An 18,061-nucleotide genomic window follows, 5' to 3' on the forward strand; every position below is an offset into this window, starting at 1 on the left:
CCGCCTGCCTCGGCCTCCAAAAGTGCTGGGATTACAGGCATTACAGGCGTGAGCCACCAGGCCCAGCAGAACTTTCAAATAGGTGGTGAGAAAGAGGATTGCGTTTCGAGGGGATGAGACGTATGCAGGGAGGTGACACTTGCGGTGGCCTGAGAGGGTGTGGCAGTCCCTCTGGAGGCACGGCGTGGGCCTGCACAGGGAGGTGGGGGAGGCCAGGGCCTGCATCCCTCGTGACCCTTTGCCATCAGGTCTGGACCCCCTTGGCACCTGCCATGTCAGGGCTGCCCTGTACACCTGGGAGCCCCCAGGGTTGGTGCACTCAGGGAAGATGACAGTGGGCCCAGGAGTGGGGGTGGTTGGGAGCATGAGGCGGGGGCACTGGCAGGGAGGCTGATGCAGGGATCACTGGCCAGGATGGAGCAGGGTCCCTAGCGTGAGAGGGACGGACCACCTTGAGGAAGAGCTCAGAGGCAGAAGGGCCCTGTCTGCCACTTGCATCTGAGCCCCCAAGATGCACCTGAGTTTGGTAGGGAAGGAAGGAGGGAGAACCACACATGTCCTGGGTGGCCTTGGATCGTCCTTCTGTTGGGAGACCCTTAACTCAGCCTGGTCCTCAGAAGCTCACCTGTCACATCACACATCCCCCTCATCCACCCAGACCCAGGCCGGACGCAGGCACAGACACCACACCGAGACGTGCTCAGTTACACACACATGGACACAGCCTGTCTAGCACGAACACTTGGGGGCCTCCCCTTCTGAGACCTGGTGGATTTGGAGCTGCTCACGGCTCCCCAGGTCCCCTTCTTGCCTCCCCTGTGTCCCCATCAGACGCTCTGCCCTGGGGGGTGGCATGGGCCACGTGCGAGGAGTGGTGGGTGATTGCTGGCTTCCACTGTTGCACCAGGGCAGGGGGCCTGGAGGCGGTCAGGCCGCCTGGGGCTCTGGTGGGCAGTTGTAAACAGCATGTGCACTTGCTGGGGTATGCACAGTACACCCCTCGCTCTCACCCGATTCTCCAGTTTCCCCGTGTCCTTCACCCCTCACTCTCACCCGATTCTCCAGTTTCTCGTGTCCTTCACCCCTCGCTCTCACCCGAGCCTCCAATTTCCCGTGTACTTCGCCTCCACCCCATATGTGAGCTGCCTGTTCCAACGTCCAGGGGTCGGTCTGTCAGCCTGAGCCTATGCGCTGGGGCCAGTGCCTCCCGACCACCCGGAGCTGCTTGGGGTCACAGGTCAGGGGGCGTGTGTGTGAGCAGCTGAGAGCCTTTCTGGGGGCGTCGACTCCTTGCCTCGGGACTAGGCCTGCCGGTGTTGTGAGCACCTCCGGGAGGGATCCTGTAGTAGGCAGTGGCAGTGCCTTGGCCCCAGTGGTCGGTCAAGGTGGCCTTGAGGAGGGCTGGGAGGTGGTCTCCAGCAAGATCTTGAGGATGGCGGGGGTGTGAAGCAGGAAGGGGCGGAGCTCCGGGTTCCTCAGTTCGTGGAGTGGCATGATCCTCTCTGTCCCATGTTCTGACATTTGGGGCAGGGCCCGGAGAGGGATTTGATGGGGGGTCCTCTGGGCCGGGGCTCCCCTGACCCTTCACTCTTCCCACAGGGTGCCGGGGACAATGGCACTGCGGCTCTGGGCCCTGACCCTGCTGGGCCTGCTGGGTGCGGCGGGCAGCCTGAGGTCCCGCAAGCTGGACTTCTTCCGCAGCGAGAGAGAGCTGAACCACCTGGCTGTGGACGAGGCCTCAGGCGTGGTGTACCTGGGGGCGGTGAATGCCCTCTACCAGCTGGATGCCAAGCTGCAGCTGGAGCAGCAGGTGGCCACGGGCCCGGCCCTGGACAACAAGAAGTGCACGCCGCCCATCGAGGCCAGCCAGTGCCACGAGGCTGAGATGACTGACAATGTCAACCAGCTGCTGCTGCTCGACCCTCCCAGGAAGCGCCTGGTGGAGTGCGGGAGCCTCTTCAAGGGCATCTGCGCCCTGCGTGCCCTGAGTAACATCTCCCTCCGCCTGTTCTACGAGGACGGCAGCGGCGAGAAGTCCTTCGTGGCCAGCAATGACGAGGGCGTGGCCACGGTGGGGCTGGTGAGCTCCACGGGTCCCGGTGACCGCGTGCTGTTTGTGGGCAAAGGCAACGGGCCGCACGACAACGGCATCATCGTGAGCACCCGGCTGCTGGACCGGACCGACAGCAGGGAAGCCTTTGAAGCCTACACGGACCACGCCACCTACAAGGCCGGCTACCTGTCCACCAACACACAGCAGTTCGTGGCGGCCTTCGAGGACGGCCCCTACGTCTTCTTTGTCTTCAACCAGCAGGACAAGCACCCGGCCCAGAACCGCACGCTGCTGGCCCGCATGTGCAGAGAGGACCCCAACTACTATTCCTACCTGGAGATGGACCTGCAGTGTCGGGACCCCGACGCCAATGCCGCGGCCTTTGGCACCTGCCTGGCGGCCTCCGTGGCCGCGCCTGGCTCTGGCAGGGTGCTGTACGCTGCCTTCAGCAGAGACGGCCGGAGCAGTGGAGGGCCTGGTGCGGGCCTCTGCCTGTTCCCGCTGGACGAGGTGCACGCCAAGATGGAGGCCAACCGCAACGCCTGCTACACAGGCACCTGGGAATCTTCTACAACCCCACGGGAATCCCGTGACATCTTCTACAAGCCCTTCCACGGCGACATCCTGTGCGGCGGCCACGCGCCGGTACGGGCCTCTGTGTGTTCTTGCGGGGCCCGGACTGCAGGCGTCCGTGTGTGGGTTTGCGTGTCCCAGCCTGCTGGGGAGGGTGCACGTGAGCAATGTGGCCGTGGTTCTCGCCAGCGTGGGTGCTCGCGTGGGTAGGTGCTGCGTGTCTCAGTGCCATTCACGCCGGCACCAGTCCCAGGCCTGTGTCGGGCACTGGGTCACACAACAGCACGGTGGGGCTCCCTGCCATGTGGGCCCTGTTCTCGGGACGTGTGTGGGGCACATGTGCCGAGGGGAAGGGCCTGTCCCAAGTCTTGGAGCCCGAGTGGGGAGGGCCCTTCAGGACGGGGGGTCTGCCTGCCGTTGACACGCTGCGGTCCGCAGGGCTCCAGCCAGAGCTTCCCGTGTGGCTCGGAGCACCTGCCCTACCCACTGGGCAGCCGCGACGGGCTCAAAGCCACGGCTGTGCTGCAGCGTGGAGGCCTGAACCTGACGGCCGTGACGGTCACCGCCGAGAACAACCACACTGTGGCTTTTCTGGGCACCTCTGACGGCCGCATCCTCAAGGTTTGGCCCAGGCTGGGGCAGGGAGGCTCTGGAGGGCCTGTCTGTGCACGAGGCCCCTACCCTCACCAGCCTGCCCTCATGCACACAGGTGTACCTCACCCCAAACGGCACCTCCTCAGAGTACGACTCTGTCCTTGTGGAGATAAACAAGAGAGTCAAGCGCGACCTGGTACTGTCTGGAGACCTGGCCAGCCTGTACGCCATGACCCAGGACAAGGTGAGCCGGACGCACCGCGGAGACCACTCCAGGCCAAGTGTGCCCTTATGACAGGCCTGGGGGCCAGAAGAGGACTGGGTGCTGCAGAGCCAGGCCCTTCTCCTTGGGCTGGAAGAGGGGCGGCTGGACGGGTCCCGGGCAGCGTCTCCATCCTGTGTCTCTGGCACTGCCCCTGACTCTGCCACTCCTTCTGTCCTGTGTGGTCTCAACCAGGTCTCTCCCTCCGGCCCCGCCTGTGCCCCGTCCTGATGAAAGGGACCTGGGTGTTCTGAGGGTGGATGGCAAGACGGGGTCCCGGCACAGCCTCTGTGAGCTCAGTCAGTGGGGGACGTGGGCCTGGGCCCCAAGCTTGTGGGGGGTTGGTGCAAGAGCCCCTCAGGCCGGGCCTAGGAGTACCCCTCGGAGGGAACCAGTACAGAGGAGGGGAGCTGCCCCAGGAGACCCCACAGCCAAGACCTCCCGGCTTCCCTGGGCTCCCATCGGGATCCTGGGCGTGGCATGGCCAGCAGGCCAGGGCCACACAGAGCCAGAACTGTTTAACAACAAGCCTGAGGTTTCTGAGGCTTTCGAGGCCCTGGGACAAAGCTGGGTCAAGCTGGCGGTCTGGGAACATCCAGGGTCTGCGGAAGGCCCGTGTGGCCTCTGCCACGGTCCCACTCTCGGCCCCGCTGCCCCAGGTGTTCCGGTTGCCAGTGCAGGAGTGCCTGAGCTACCCGACCTGCACCCAGTGCCGCGACTCGCAGGACCCCTACTGCGGCTGGTGCGTCGTCGAGGGACGGTGAGTGCCTGGGGGGGATCGGGGACACGGCCTGCCTCTGGGATCCTGGTAGGTCATGGCTTGGGTCGGGGGACACACTGCACTGTCCTAGGAGAACAAGACCCCACCCTGGGCTGAGGGAGTCCTAGTGCTGAGGCCGCCCCCTGCGCCTGCAGATGCACCCGGAAGGCCGAGTGTCCACGGGCCGAGGAGGCCAGCCACTGGCTGTGGAGCCGGAGCAAGTCTTGCGTGGCCATCACCAGCGCCCAGCCACAGAACATGAGCCGGCGGGCCCAGGGGGAGGTGCGTGGTGGGGCTGGGGTGGGGGTCCTCGGACCCAGGCTCGGCCAGGTGGGGGCTCCCCCAGGCTAGTAGCTGTTGGGACAGGCAGGGGAGGGCCCCACGTCTCCCCCGCCTGGGCTCCGGGCACTGAGCCTTAGTGATGGAGCCCGCCCTCCGTTGGCTCCCTGGATCCCTGTGACCTGGGTGGGTAGGGGTGGGGCTTGTCCCTATCCAGGGTAGACCCAGGCCTTGTCCCAGGAGGGGTGACCACAGAGGGGCCTGTGTTGGAAGATGCGAAGTCAGGTTCTGGAGGCTCCTCTGGGACGTCCGCCCACACACACAGGGAGGTCGAGTCACGGGTAGGTGGGCAGACAGGACTTGGGGTTCCCGGTGTGAGCTGCAGGGCTCCTCCCTCAGGTGCAGCTGACCGTCAGCCCCCTCCCCGCCCTGAGCAAGGAGGATGAGTTGCTGTGCCTCTTTGGGGAGTCGCCGCCACACCCAGCCCGTGTGGAGGGCGGCACCGTCATCTGCAACTCCCCAAGCAGCATCCCCATCACGCCGCCAGGCCAGGGTGAGGCCCCTTCCCAAGCCCCCAGGTGGCCCTTCTCGGTCACACGGGGCCCTGTGCACGTGGGCTCTTGCCTCTGCTGGCCCCTGGGTGCAAGCTGGGCACAGGCACACTCTGTGGCCACTCCGGGGGCCCAGCCTGAATGAAGCCTGTGGTGGGGTTGCTGTGCGTGGTGGGGGAGGTTCTGGCCCCCAGGGCTGTCTGCAGCCATGCCCCCAGGCCCGTAACAAAGGTGACTTGTCTTCAGCCTGTTCTCTCATCACGTCCAGAGCAGCATCCGGGTGCCCTGTCCAGCCTGAGACAGTAGGGGCTGTTCCCAGAGGCTGCAGGGCCGCCAGGGCTGTCTGCAGCCACGCCCCCCAGGCCCGAAGCAAGGGTGACTTGTCTTCAGCCTGCTTCCTCATCACGTCCAGAGCAGCATCTGGGTGCCAGGTGCCAGGCCCCGTCGTCTGGGCAGACGCCCCTCACCCCTCCCTGCCGTGTCCAGCCCAGCCTGAGAGAGCAGGGCGGTTCCCAGAGGCTGCAGGGCCTCACATGTGGGCCAGGGCAGGCGTCACACCCATATCCCTTGAGTTTTGGGGGCACTGGGGCCACACAGTGACGTGGGCAGGGACCTGGCAGGTCCTACCCAGACTCCAAGGAGCCGCTGCCCTCAGTGCCTGCGGGAACAGAGGGTACGAAAGCAACCTGGCCCTGGGGAGGAAGGCAAACCCCGCACTGGGCCCGACACCCAAACCGAGATCTGATAGCAGGTGGCAGGCCCAGCCCAGCGTGAGCGCGGGGCGTCCTGGCATGCACCATCTGAAGACCAGGCGTCTCCACCTCGGCCCCCGGAGTCAGCCCCAGGGGAGGCTCAGCCCGGCCCTCGGCCCTGCAGCCTCCACCTTGATGCCGTCCCCTCTGTTGTCTGCAGACCACGTGGCTGTGACCATCCAGCTCCTCCTCAGACGAGACAATATCTTCCTCACTTCCTACAAGTACCCCTTCTACGACTGCCGCCAGGCCATGAGCCTGGAGGAGAACCTGCCGTGAGTGTCTCCTGCCCCTCGACCCCGCCCCACCCACCCACCCAGCCCTGCTCACAACCTTCTCTGGATGCAGGTGCATCTCCTGCGTGAGCAACCGCTGGACCTGCCAGTGGGACCTGCGCTACCATGAGTGCCGGGAGGCCTCGCCCAACCCTGAGGACGGCATCATCCGTGCCCACATGGTGAGGGGCCTCGGGGACATGGTGAGGGGCCTCAGGCCCTCGGGGGACTGTTCAGGGCACGGCTGCTCTGCTGTGCCCAGGCAGCACCTGACCAGCTTTGCTCTCCCAGGAGGACAGCTGTCCCCAGTTCCTGGAACCCAGCCCCCTGGTGATCCCCATGAACCATGAGACAGATGTGACCTTCCAGGGCAAGAACCTGGACACCGTGAAGGTGCGGAGGGAGGGGTGCCGGGCGGCGACAGGCTAAGGTGCGGAGGGAGGCTGCGGCAGGCCAGCGACAGGCAGGCTAAGGCGCAGAGGGAGGCTGCGGCAGGCCGGTGCTGATGGGTGTGTGGTAGCCTGAGCTCCACCTGTGCTCCCCAACTCGGGACCCCCACATGAGGTAGAGGGCATAGGATATATCAGGGACAGAAGCCAGGAGGGAGCATGCGGGGGCCTTTGGATGGGACTGAGCAGAGGTGGTGGAGGAGGCAGGTGTGCGGAGGTTGAGGGGCCAGTGCCACCTCCCGAGGAGGGAGCTGTGGGGGCCACGATGCCGGGTGGGCCGGGCGATGCCCTCAGGTGGATGAGTGGTGGAGGTGACCAGGGGACACCCACACAGGACGTTCAGAGGCTTCTGCAGACACAGGTGTTTGGACTCTGGAGTGGCCGAGGGGTCAGCTGGCATGGGAGAGTCTGAGGGACAGGCACGTGTGGGGTGAGGAGAGGGCTCACACTGTAGACACTGAGGAGGGACTGCGGGGGTTCTGGGAGGAGGGCCAGGGTACCAGAGCCGCCCGTCCAGGGTCCTGACGGGTTGGTCTGCAGGGTTCTTCCCTGCACGTGGGCAGTGACTTGCTCAAGTTCATGGAGCCAGTGAGCATGCAGGAATCTGGGACCTTCGTCTTTCGGACCCCAAAGGTATGGCTCCAGGGCAGGCCGGCTCAGTTGCTGGACCCTAGGGCCCAGGGTGGGGTGGCGGGTTACCTCCAGGACTGTGAGGGGAGAGGCAGCAGGGAGACCCCAGGGACCAGAACCCAGCCAGGGGCTTGCCGTGCCCTTCGCTGCTGGAGAAGCCCCCTCTGCCCTCTGCCTCCGGGGGACAGAGTGGCGCAGAGCAGTGTCCGTGGGGTTCCCCAAATTCCGACACCTGAAGGCCTCCCCTGCTGCCCTTGGCTGGGAAGGGACCCGGTGGCCACAGGGTGGTTGCCCTCGTGACCCCCGACCCGCGCCCCTCTGTGGGGGCGGGAAGTGCAGTGTGCCCCTGTGTGTTCCCCAGCTGTCCCACGATGCCAACGAGACGCTGCCTCTGCATCTCTACGTCAAGTCTTACGGCAAGAATATCGACAGCAAGCTCCATGGTGGGGGCCATGGGCGGGTGCAGTGGGGGGTGGGCAGGGGGACAGGTGGGCACCGTGGGGACAGGTGGGGGCCGGGCAGGCACGGGGTGACCGCTGATGGCAGCTCTCCCCGCAGTGACCCTCTACAACTGCTCCTTTGGCCGCAGCGACTGCAGCCTGTGCCAGGCCGCTCACCCTGACTACAGGTGTGCGTGGTGCGGGGGCCAGAGCAGGTGCGTGTATGAGGCCCTGTGCAACGCCACCTCCGAGTGCCCGCCGCCCGTCATCACCAGGGTGAGCCCCTCGCAGCCTGGCCCACACCCTCCCGTGCCCCTGGCCTGAGCCCCTCTCTGCTCACCCGGCTCTGCGGTTTCAGATCCAGCCTGAGACAGGCCCCCTCGGTGGCGGCATCCGCATCACCATCCTGGGGTCCAATTTGGGTGTCCGAGCAGAGGACATCCAGAGGATCTCCGTGGCTGGCCGGAACTGCGCCTTTCAGCCGGAAAGTTACTCCGTGTCCACCCGGTGAGTGGACGGCCCTGGCCCGGGCCCCGTCGGCCGTGTCAGTACCCACGCTGGGGTTCAGGTGACGGGGTGGGTGGAGAGGCTGAGGGGGTGAGGGTGTCAGGGTAGGGGTGGGTCGGGAGGGCCTGGGCCACCCTGCCTGTCGTCCGCCAGGATCGTGTGTGTGATTGAGGCTGCAGAGGCGCCCTTCACTGGGGGTGTCGAGGTGGACGTCTTTGGGAAACTCGGTCATTCGCCTCCCAACGTCCAGTTCACCTTCCAAGTAAGCACCTGGCCTCGGGGACCTGCCGAACCCGGGAGGAGGGCTCTGCCCGCCACCTCCCCACGACAGTTACCATCCAGCCCAGGGCTAAGGGTGTCCTGTGCCCCGTCCTCACCCGACTGCCCCTGCGGCTCTTTCAGCAGCCCCAGCCTCTCAGTGTGGAGCCGCAGCAGGGACCGCAGGCGGGCGGCACCACACTGACCATCCACGGCACCTACCTGGACACGGGCTCCCAGGAGGACGTGCGGGTGACCCTCAACGGCATCCCGTGTAAAGTGTGGGTGTCACCGCCAAGCTGCTGAGTCTGGTTGGCCCTGGCCCTGGGTATGGAGGGGGGCACTTCCTGACACCTGAGTGGCCCTAAGGGATGGCGGGGCCAGCCTGGTCGGGCTGGGGCTGGTCCCGGGGGAGGGGTTGATGCAGACTAGCACCCTCCCTCCCCAGGACGAAGTTTGGGGCGCAGCTCCAGTGTGTCACAGGCCCCCAGGCGACCCGGGGCCAGATGCCCCTGGAGGTTTCCTATGGGGGCTCCCCGGTGCCCAGCTCTAGCATCTTCTTCACCTACCGTGAAAACCCCGTACTGCGAGCCTTTGAGCCACTGCGAAGCTTTGCCAGGTGAGGCTGGTGCGCCCCGCCCCGCCCCACTCTGCCCACACCCAGCTGCCTCCTCAGTGCCCTTGGCTGACTGCGCTGAAAGGAATGTGGTGGGGCTGGTCTGTGCAGCGGGAGGAAGCCTCTGGAAAACCCCACTGCACCCCAGATCCACTTCCTCCTAGAAACCCAGACGGGCACACCACAGGGCTCCATGCTCACCAGGCCCCACGTGCCCCCCGCCCACGGTGGCACAGTCCCGTGCTCAGCACGGCCCACCGTGTTGCCCCTTTGCCCACCCAGACCCACACATGCACCTGGAAGCCCTGTGTGGGCAGAGCCAGGGTGGGCGGGGACGGGAGGGCAAAGCCTGCAGGGACCACCCTTGCCGGCCGAGCCCACAGCGGCACTGCCCTCCCCAGTGGTGGTCGCAGCATCAACGTCACGGGTCAGGGCTTCAGCCTGATCCAGAGGTTTGCCATGGTGGTCATCGCGGAGCCCCTGCAGTCCTGGCAGCCGCCGCGGGAGGCTGAATCCCTGCAGCCTGTGACGGTCAGTCCTGGTGTGGGCTCAGCTCTGGCACCGGCCAATGGGATCACGCCCAGGAAGGGCAGGGTCTTCACCCGGGGGCTGACGGCTGGGACTTGCCCGCAGGTGGTGGGCATGGACTACGTGTTCCACAACGACACCAAGGTTGTCTTCCTGTCCCCGGCTGTCCCCGAGGAGCCAGAGGCCTACAACCTCACGGTGCTGATCGAGATGGACGGGCACCGTGCCCTGCTCAGGACGGAGGCCGGGGCCTTCGAGTACGTGCCTGACCCCACCTTTGAGAACTTCACAGGTGGTGTCAAGAAGCAGGTCAACAAGCTCATCCACGCCCGGGTGAGGATGGTGCAGCCCCGGGGCTCTGGGTCCCGTTCGGGTCTGGGCTCAGAGCTGGTCCACGCGTCCCTAGTTCCTTCCTGCTCACCCTGGCCGCTGCCCCCTCCCCAGGGCACCAATCTGAACAAGGCGATGACGCTGCAGGAGGCCGAGGCCTTTGTGGGTGCTGAGCGCTGCACCATGAAGACGCTGACGGAGACCGACCTGTACTGCGAGCCCCCGGAGGTGCAGCCCCCGCCCAAGCGGCGGCAGAAACGGGACACCACACACAACCTGCCTGAGTTCATTGTGCGTGCACGGGGCGGGCGGGAGGCGCCCCCACGGGACCGCGCTGAACCTGGCCCCCCACGCAGGTGAAGTTCGGCTCTCGCGAGTGGGTGCTGGGCCGCGTGGAGTATGACACACGAGTGAGCGATGTGCCACTCAGCCTCATCTTGCCACTGGTCATTGTGCCCATGGTGGTTGTCATCGCGGTGTCTGTCTACTGCTACTGGTGAGCCCGCCCCGCGGCTGTGCCAACACCCCCAGCCCTCAGCCCTCCCGCCTCGGCCCCTCTGGCCTCACCCGCCGCCCTGCACAGGCAGGCGTGTAGATCCACCTCCTCATCCGGGCAGCTGAGCAGTCGGCCCGGCAGGACCCAGGAGCCTCCCTGTGCCCCGCAGGAGGAAGAGCCAGCAGGCCGAACGAGAGTATGAGAAGATCAAGTCCCAGCTGGAGGGCCTGGAGGAGAGTGTGCGGGACCGCTGCAAGAAGGAATTCACGGGTAGGGGCCGCTCGGCGGCGGCCGCTCGGGGGCTGGTGCTTGGGCTCCTCCTACGGCGGGAATGCTGTGTGTGGTGTGGGGATCAGGGCCCCAGGTGGCCAAGGACGTCTCACGCCAGCCTCCCCCTAGACCTGATGATCGAGATGGAGGACCAGACCAACGACGTGCACGAGGCTGGCATCCCCGTGCTGGACTACAAGACCTACACCGACCGCGTCTTCTTCCTGCCCTCCAAGGACGGCGACAAGGACGTGATGATCACTGGCAAGCTGGACATCCCCGAGCCGCGGCGGCCGGTGGTGGAGCAGGCCCTCTACCAGTTCTCCAACCTGCTGAACAGCAAGTCCTTCCTCATCAACGTGAGCCGGGTGGCCAGCGGGCGGGCGGGAGGGCGCACAGGCGGCGCTGGGCAGGCTCTGACCGCCGGCCCCCACAGTTCATCCACACCCTGGAGAACCAGCGGGAGTTCTCGGCCCGCGCCAAGGTCTACTTCGCGTCCCTGCTGACGGTGGCGTTGCACGGGAAGCTGGAGTACTACACCGACATCATGCGCACGCTCTTCCTGGAGCTCCTGGAGCAGTATGTGGTGGCCAAGAACCCCAAGCTGATGCTGCGCAGGTGCACATGGGCGGGACCGCAAGCGGGGCGACCACAGGGGCTGGTGGCCGGTGGCACAGAGGCCTATTGGGCACCCAGGAGCCGGCAGGTTCCAGCCAGCAGTGGTGGGGGGCAGCCTGGGGTGATATCCCTGGCAGCAAACACAAAGCCGGACTCTAGCCCTTCCTGTCCAGCGGTTTCAGCTGGTCACAGCGTAAGTCCTCTGCAGAACAGGAGAAAGGTGGCGGACTTCCCATAAGGGCTGGTGCTGCCACCGGGCAGTCCTCACTGCAGGCCACACCCAGGCCTGGACGGGCGACGCTGGCGCAAGCGTGGCCGGGTGCTTGGAGGAGTCAGTTGGGCCTCAGGAATACTATGGGGTCACTTGCTACAAGGCCTCCCTGCACCCCCAGGTCTGAGACTGTGGTGGAGAGGATGCTGTCCAACTGGATGTCCATCTGCTTGTACCAGTATCTTAAGGTGGGTTACACTGCAGCCTGGCTGGGGGTTGAGGGGCGAGGCAGACTGCTGCCGTTCCCTCCAGTGTCCCCCCTATCTGTACAGCACCTTGAGGTGGACCCTGCCTGGACAGGTTTGCTTCCTGCCCCTGACACGGTCAACCCTGTCCATGCCTCTGGCCAGGGCTCCGGGGGCCCCTTCCAGGCCTCAAGTCCCCTGACCTCCCAGCCTCCCCTCCATGTTACTCCAGGACAGTGCCGGCGAGCCCCTGTACAAGCTCTTCAAGGCCATCAAACATCAGGTGGAAAAGGGCCCGGTGGATGCGGTACAGAAGAAGGCCAAGTACACTCTCAACGACACGGGGCTGCTGGGGGACGATGTGGAGTATGCGCCTCTGGTGAGCTCCTGGGGTGGGGGCCGCCATGGGCGCCTCGGATCTGGGCTAAGGAGCTTGGGCATCCCCTGGCCACAGACGGGACCCACAGGCTAGAGGCCGTCCACCTCCTCTGTGGATCCGAGTTACAGCCTGCTCTTACTCGGGCTCGGGGAGGGGCCTGGGTGCCGGTGGCTGTGGGCTCTGGAGGCTGTAAGTGTGCGGGCCCTCCGTCAGCTCTTCCTGGGCACCCCCACCTCCTGGAGGCCATGTGAGGGGCCTGGCACACCAGGTGTGTCCGGGGTTCCGTACACACGTGACCGGTGGGTGTGGCAGGAGCCTGTGCACGCGTGAGACGTGTGTATTCCGTGTGTGTGCATGTGCTTCCGTGAGCTTGTATGTCAGCCTGAGTGAGCGGTTCTGAGCTGTCCCCGTCTTTCTGTTCTGCTGAGCCAGAGCAGGCAGGGGAAGGGCAGAGTGTGGTCATCTGGGAAGCCTCGGGGGCTCGGAGCCTGCCGGCGGAGGCCTGCTGTCCGAGGGTGCCGCTGTGGTGGGCAGAGCTGGCGGGGCAGACAGTGGCTCCTACGTGGTGCGGGTGAGAGCAGGGCCTCCCCGTCCGACTTCATCCTGGATGTCTCGGCAGACGGTGAGCGTGATCGTGCAGGACGAGGGAGTTGATGCCATCCCGGTGAAGGTCCTCAATTGTGACACCATCTCCCAGGTCAAGGAGAAGATCATTGACCAGGTGTACCGCGGGCAGCCCTGCTCCTGCTGGCCCAGGCCAGATAGCGTGGTCCTGGGTGAGTGCCGGTCCCTGCCCGTCTGCACACGGTCCCTGCCCGTCTGCACACAGGCGCCCATGTGCCTGGCCCGTGTCCTGGGGCAGGATCCTGCCTGGCCGGCTTTCTCATGTGGGAGTGGTGGGCAGTGGGAGGAACCTTGGTGGCCGGGGCCCAAGCTGGGCTGTCTCTTCCCAGAGTGGCGTCCGGGCTCCACAGCCCAGATCCTGTCGGACCTGGACCTGACGTCACAGCGGGAGGGCCGGTGGAAGCGCGTCAACACCCTCATGCACTACAATGTGAGCGTGTGGGCCGGGGCGGGCGAGAACTGGGCACTCCGGGGCACAGCCCACTCTCACCACCGTGTTCTCCAGGTCCGGGACGGAGCCACCCTCATCCTTTCCAAGGTGGGGGTCTCCCAGCAGCCGGAGGACAGCCAGCAGGACCTGCCTGGGGAGCGTGAGTCCCTCCCTCTTGCCCGTTTCCTTCCAGCCCCAGGTGGTCGGCATGGACCACGTCCGCCCTGGAAACATGTACCCCCACCCACCCCGCCACCACTGCTCCCCGTGGGACCCATGCCCCAGACCTGGGTGGGGGTGTCTCAGTGCCCGCTTCCCACAGGCCATGCCCTCCTGGAGGAGGAGAACCGGGTGTGGCACCTGGTGCGGCCGACCGACGAGGTGGATGAGGGCAAGTCCAAGCGAGGCAGCGTGAAGGAGAAGGAGCGGACGAAGGCCATCACTGAGATCTACCTGACGCGGCTGCTCTCAGTCAAGGTGGGCCCCTGTGGGTGTGTGGGTTGGCACCAGGAGCTGGGACCATGGCGCCGCGCTGAGACCCACCCCCCCAGGAGCTGGGCCCACGACGCCACGCTGAGACCCTCCCCCCAGGGGCTGCGCCCACGGCGCCACGCTGAGACCCTCCCCCCCACGGCGCCGCGCTGAGACCCACCCCCCAGGAGCTGGGCCCACGACGCCATGCTGAGACTCTCCCCCCCCCACGGCACCACGCTGAGACCCTCCCCCCAGGGGCTGCGCCCACGGCGCCACGCTGAGACCCTCCCCCCCACGGCGCCACGCTGAGACCCTCCCCCCCAGGGGCCGCGCCCACGGTGCCACGCTGAGACCCTCCCCCCCACAGGGCACACTGCAGCAGTTTGTGGACAACTTCTTCCAGAGCGTGCTGGCGCCCGGGCACGCGGTGCCACCCGCAGTCAAGTACTTCTTCGACTTCCTGGACGAGCAGGCGGAGAAGCACAACATCCAGGATGAGGACACCATCCACATCTGGAAAACAAACAGGTGAGGCTCTGCACCCCCCGCAGCCGAGCCCAGCTCCACTACTTCTCACTCTTGGGAGGCTCCGCACCCCCCCGCAGCCGAGCCCAGCTCCGCTACTTCTCACTCTTGGGAGGCTCCGCACCCCCCCGCAGCCGAGCCCAGCTCCGCTACTTCTCACTCTTGGGAGGCTCCGCACCGCCCCCGCACCGAGCCCAGCTCCGCTACTTCTCACTCTTGGGAGGCTCCGCACCACCCCCACAGCCGAGCCCAGCTCCGCTACTTCTCACTCTTGGGAGGCTCCGCACCCCCCAGGCCCAGCCCCGCTCTCATTCCCGCCGCTCTGCCTCAGCTTACCGCTCCGGTTCTGGGTGAACATCCTCAAGAACCCCCACTTCATCTTCGACGTGCACGTCCACGAGGTGGTGGACGCCTCGCTGTCAGTCATCGCCCAGACCTTCATGGACGCCTGCACGCGCACGGAGCATAAGCTGAGCCGCGTGAGTGGGGTGGGGACAGGTCGGGGGAGGGAGGCCTGGGTCTGCCCCAGGAGCATCTTGTGAGCTGGGAGCTTGTCTGGGGTGTGGATTTGCACATCTTGGGCTGGAGCCCTTGATGAGGGGGTGGCGCGTGGCCGAGGCTGGGGGCACAGGTGCCCAGCAGAGCCTGGGAGATCCCGAGACCACTTGCCCTCTCCCACAGTACCCAAGCAGAGAAACTGAGTTTTACTACAGATCACAAAATAAGTAGTTGTTTTGGTTTGTTTTTTATTTTGAAACAGAGTTTTGCTCTGTTGCCCAGGCTGGAGTGCAGTGGCGCGATCTGGGCTCACTGCAACCTCCGCCTCCTGGGTTCGAGCGATTCTCCTGCCGCAGCCTCCCGAGTAGCTGGGATTACGGGTGCCCACCACCACACCCGGCTAATTTTTGTATTTTTAGTGGAGACGGGGTTTCACCATGTTGGGCAGGCTGGTCTTGAACCCCTGACCTCAGGTGATCTGCCCGCCTCAGCCTCCTAAAGTGTTAGGATTACAGGCATGAGCCACTGTGCCCGGCCTATACTTTTCTTGATGAAAGTGTCAGTTCAGGGCAAGGGGAGGCTACCCAGGGGGACTCTGAGCGGCCCCAGCCTGGGCCCCTTGGCCAGGCATCACTGGGTTTTCTCCCCGACAGGACTCTCCCAGCAACAAGCTGCTGTATGCCAAGGAGATCTCCACCTACAAGAAGATGGTGGAGGAGTAAGTGCTGCCCGCCCTCCAGGCCAGGCCCCCGTGCCCACCCTCGACCCCCTGCGGGGAGGTTCAGGCCTTGGTTTCTCCCACCACCCCCTTTGTGTCCCCCGCTGCCCACACTGTGATGCTCCCACCCCTGCAGTTACTACAAGGGCATCCGGCAGATGGTGCAGGTCAGCGACCAGGACATGAACACACACCTGGCAGAGATTTCCCGGGTAAGGAGGCCACCAGGGACGCACCCACGGCCGTCTCCTGCTCCTGGCTCCTACTACCCTGTGCTGAGCCTGGCCCTGAGCTGCAGGGCAGGGGTTAAATGGTGTTGAGGGGGAGAGAGGGTGGGGTGGGACCTCGAGGTGGGCCCAGCCATGTGAATTGAGCGTGCTGTGTGTGGGGAGTGTGAGCTGTTTGAAGCCAGGCCATGCCCACAGCACCCCCTCCCTGTGGCTCAACCCACGGCCATGCCCACAGCACCCCCTCCCTGTGGCTCCACCCACAGCCATGCCCACAGCACCCCCTCCCTGTGGCTCCACCCACAACCATGCCCACAGTGCCCCCTCCCTGTGACTCCACCCACAGCCATGCCCACAGCGCCCCCTCCCTGTGGGTCCACCCACAGCCATGCCCACAGTGCCTCTCCCTGTGGGTCCACCCACAGCCGTGCCCACAGCGCCCCCTCCCTGTGGCTCAACCCACGGCCATGCCCACAGTGCCCCCTCCCTGTGGGTCCATCCACAGCTGTGCCCACAGCGCCCCCTCCCTGTGGCTCCACCACCCACAGCCGTGCCCACAGCGCCCCCTCCCTGTGGGTCCATCCACAGCCATGCCCACAGTGCCTCTCCCTGTGGGTCCACCCACAGCCATGCCCACAGTGCCTCTCCCTGTGGGTCCACCCACAGCCGTGCCCACAGCGCCCCCTCCCTGTGGCTCAACCCACGGCCATGCCCACAGTGCCCCCTCCCTGTGGGTCCATCCACAGCTATGCCCACAGCGCCCCCTCCCTGTGGCTCCACCACCCACAGCCGTGCCCACAGCGCCCCCTCCCTGTGGCTCCACCACCCACAGCCGTGCCCACAGCGCCCCCTCCCTGTGGGTCCATCCACAGCCATGCCCACAGCGCCCCCTCCCTGTGACTCCACCCACAGCCGTGCATCACACAAGAAGACACTGAGATGGTTGTGTGTGCAGGATTCTGTCTGTGTGGGTGTCTAAGGCCACGCCACATGGGGGGCCCTAAGTGCTGCCTGTGCCCAAGGCCCCAGCTGCTGCCCCGGGGAGGCCTCTTGTCCTGGGCGTCCTGCACTACCCCTGCCAGCCCTGGGGCTCCCACAGCCCCTTTTCTGCCCTGACCGTCCCGTCACCCCGCAGGCACACACGGACTCCCTAAACACCCTCGTGGCACTACACCAGCTCTACCAATACACACAGAAGTACTATGACGAGGTAGGGTCAGGCCCCTGGGGGCGGGGGGGGGCCGGGCGATCCCCCAGTGTGCTCTGATGGGACTCTCCCTCAGATCATCAATGCCTTGGAGGAGGACCCCGCCGCCCAGAAGATGCAGCTGGCCTTCCGCCTGCAGCAGATTGCGGCTGCGCTGGAGAACAAGGTCACTGACCTCTGACCTCCAACCTCCAGTGCTGCCTTGGGGCGTAGGTACCCAAGGTACCTGAGAGCCCCTCGGGGGAGGAGGCCAAGTGGCTGTGGCTGAGGCCCCCACCCTCCCCCGGAGAACGCGCCCCATGCGGGAGTGGGTGCAGCAGGAACCCACCCAACGTCTAGACTGTAGCATCTTCCTCTGAGCAATACCGCCTGGGCGCTGCACCAGCACCAGCACCAGCACCAGCCCCGGCCCCAGCCCCAGCTCCCTCCGGCGGCAGAACCAGCATCGGGTGTTCACTGTCGAGTCTCGAGTGATTTGAAAATGTGCCTTACGCTGCCACGCTGGGGGCAGCTGGCCTCCGCCTCCGCCCACGCACCAGCAGCCGCCTCCATGCCCCTGGGTTGGGCCCCTGGGGATCTGAGGGCCTGTGGCCCCCAGGGCAAGCTCCCAGATCCTGCGTCCGTCTGTCCACCTCGGGATGGGAGGAGGAGAAAAAGCGGTACAATGCCTTGCTGACCTCACCGGCTTCCCAAGGGTGCCGGCACTCTGGGTGGACTCGGCTGCTGGGCCCCACGTCAAAGGTCGAGTCGTAGGTCAAGTCCTGCGTCGGGGCCCAGACATCCTGGGGTCCTGGTCTGTCAGACAGGCTGCCCTAAAGCCCCACCCAGTCCAGTGGGACTGGGAGCAGTTCCACCAAGACCACCCTACCCCTTTTTGTAAATCTTGTTCATTGTAAATCAAATACAGTCGTCTTTTTCACTCTGGGTTGGCTGAGTTCCTACTGGGGCTGCGGTGCCCTTGTTCACCACCCCTTCCCTGGGCTCTGTGGGCCCTGCTGGGAGGGGAGCTGCGGTGAGGTGGAGGGGGCTGGAAGGGGTGCTTGTGTGAGGTGAAGGGGGCTGGGAGGGGTGCTAGGGGGAGGTGGAGGGGGCTAATAGGGGTGCTTGGGGGAGGTGGGGGGTGCTGGAAGGTAGGACTGCTTCTGGTGCCATCTGGTGGCTTCCATGGCCTCCTGCTTCTTTCATGCAACACATTCTTACCAAATGGCCACTGCACACCACGCATGCACTGTCTTGAGCGCTAGGAACAGCAACAACCACGACAGGCAGGGCTCGGAGCCTC

The 18,061-nt window shown here is 65.6% G+C and overlaps 1 protein-coding gene across 13 annotated transcripts in view; it reads left to right on the forward strand.

Annotated features, from left to right (window-relative positions):
• The window catches only part of PLXNB2 (plexin B2), a 33,613-nt gene extending 15,915 nt beyond the window's left edge, over positions 1 to 17,698 (forward strand). For 9 of the 13 annotated variants that reach the window (XM_045363371.2, XM_045363368.2, XM_045363372.2 and 6 more), the window contains 35 exons: positions 1,600 to 2,698; positions 3,065 to 3,247; positions 3,336 to 3,464; positions 4,142 to 4,242; positions 4,398 to 4,524; positions 4,921 to 5,074; positions 5,985 to 6,099; positions 6,173 to 6,281; positions 6,391 to 6,492; positions 7,089 to 7,181; positions 7,540 to 7,621; positions 7,737 to 7,894; positions 7,977 to 8,125; positions 8,279 to 8,387; positions 8,528 to 8,664; positions 8,832 to 9,002; positions 9,401 to 9,530; positions 9,633 to 9,860; positions 9,972 to 10,148; positions 10,214 to 10,353; positions 10,523 to 10,623; positions 10,753 to 10,982; positions 11,060 to 11,241; positions 11,634 to 11,700; positions 11,930 to 12,076; positions 12,696 to 12,852; positions 13,030 to 13,130; positions 13,206 to 13,290; positions 13,453 to 13,607; positions 13,972 to 14,132; positions 14,461 to 14,608; positions 15,281 to 15,345; positions 15,482 to 15,557; positions 16,708 to 16,782; positions 16,856 to 17,698. In XM_045363371.2, coding sequence (XP_045219306.2) covers positions 1,613 to 2,698; positions 3,065 to 3,247; positions 3,336 to 3,464; positions 4,142 to 4,242; positions 4,398 to 4,524; positions 4,921 to 5,074; positions 5,985 to 6,099; positions 6,173 to 6,281; positions 6,391 to 6,492; positions 7,089 to 7,181; positions 7,540 to 7,621; positions 7,737 to 7,894; positions 7,977 to 8,125; positions 8,279 to 8,387; positions 8,528 to 8,664; positions 8,832 to 9,002; positions 9,401 to 9,530; positions 9,633 to 9,860; positions 9,972 to 10,148; positions 10,214 to 10,353; positions 10,523 to 10,623; positions 10,753 to 10,982; positions 11,060 to 11,241; positions 11,634 to 11,700; positions 11,930 to 12,076; positions 12,696 to 12,852; positions 13,030 to 13,130; positions 13,206 to 13,290; positions 13,453 to 13,607; positions 13,972 to 14,132; positions 14,461 to 14,608; positions 15,281 to 15,345; positions 15,482 to 15,557; positions 16,708 to 16,782; positions 16,856 to 16,960 — 5,535 coding nt within the window. In that variant the 5' untranslated portion in view covers positions 1,600 to 1,612 and the 3' untranslated portion in view covers positions 16,961 to 17,698. Of the gene's footprint in view, positions 1 to 1,599; positions 2,699 to 3,064; positions 3,248 to 3,335; positions 3,465 to 4,141; positions 4,243 to 4,397; positions 4,525 to 4,920; positions 5,075 to 5,318; positions 5,504 to 5,984; positions 6,100 to 6,172; positions 6,282 to 6,390; positions 6,493 to 7,088; positions 7,182 to 7,539; positions 7,622 to 7,736; positions 7,895 to 7,976; positions 8,126 to 8,278; positions 8,388 to 8,527; positions 8,712 to 8,831; positions 9,003 to 9,400; positions 9,531 to 9,632; positions 9,861 to 9,971; positions 10,149 to 10,213; positions 10,354 to 10,440; positions 10,624 to 10,752; positions 10,983 to 11,059; positions 11,242 to 11,633; positions 11,701 to 11,929; positions 12,077 to 12,695; positions 12,853 to 13,029; positions 13,131 to 13,205; positions 13,291 to 13,452; positions 13,608 to 13,971; positions 14,133 to 14,460; positions 14,609 to 15,280; positions 15,346 to 15,481; positions 15,558 to 16,707; positions 16,783 to 16,855 lie in introns of those variants that run through there. The other 4 variants (XM_074003402.1, XM_074003401.1, XR_012418526.1 and 1 more) reach the window with 4 other exon arrangements.
• Positions 17,699 to 18,061: the final 363 nt, after the last annotated feature.

Source organism: Macaca fascicularis, chromosome 10 (assembly GCF_037993035.2).
Source record: "Macaca fascicularis isolate 582-1 chromosome 10, T2T-MFA8v1.1".
NCBI lineage: Eukaryota > Metazoa > Chordata > Mammalia > Primates > Cercopithecidae > Macaca > Macaca fascicularis.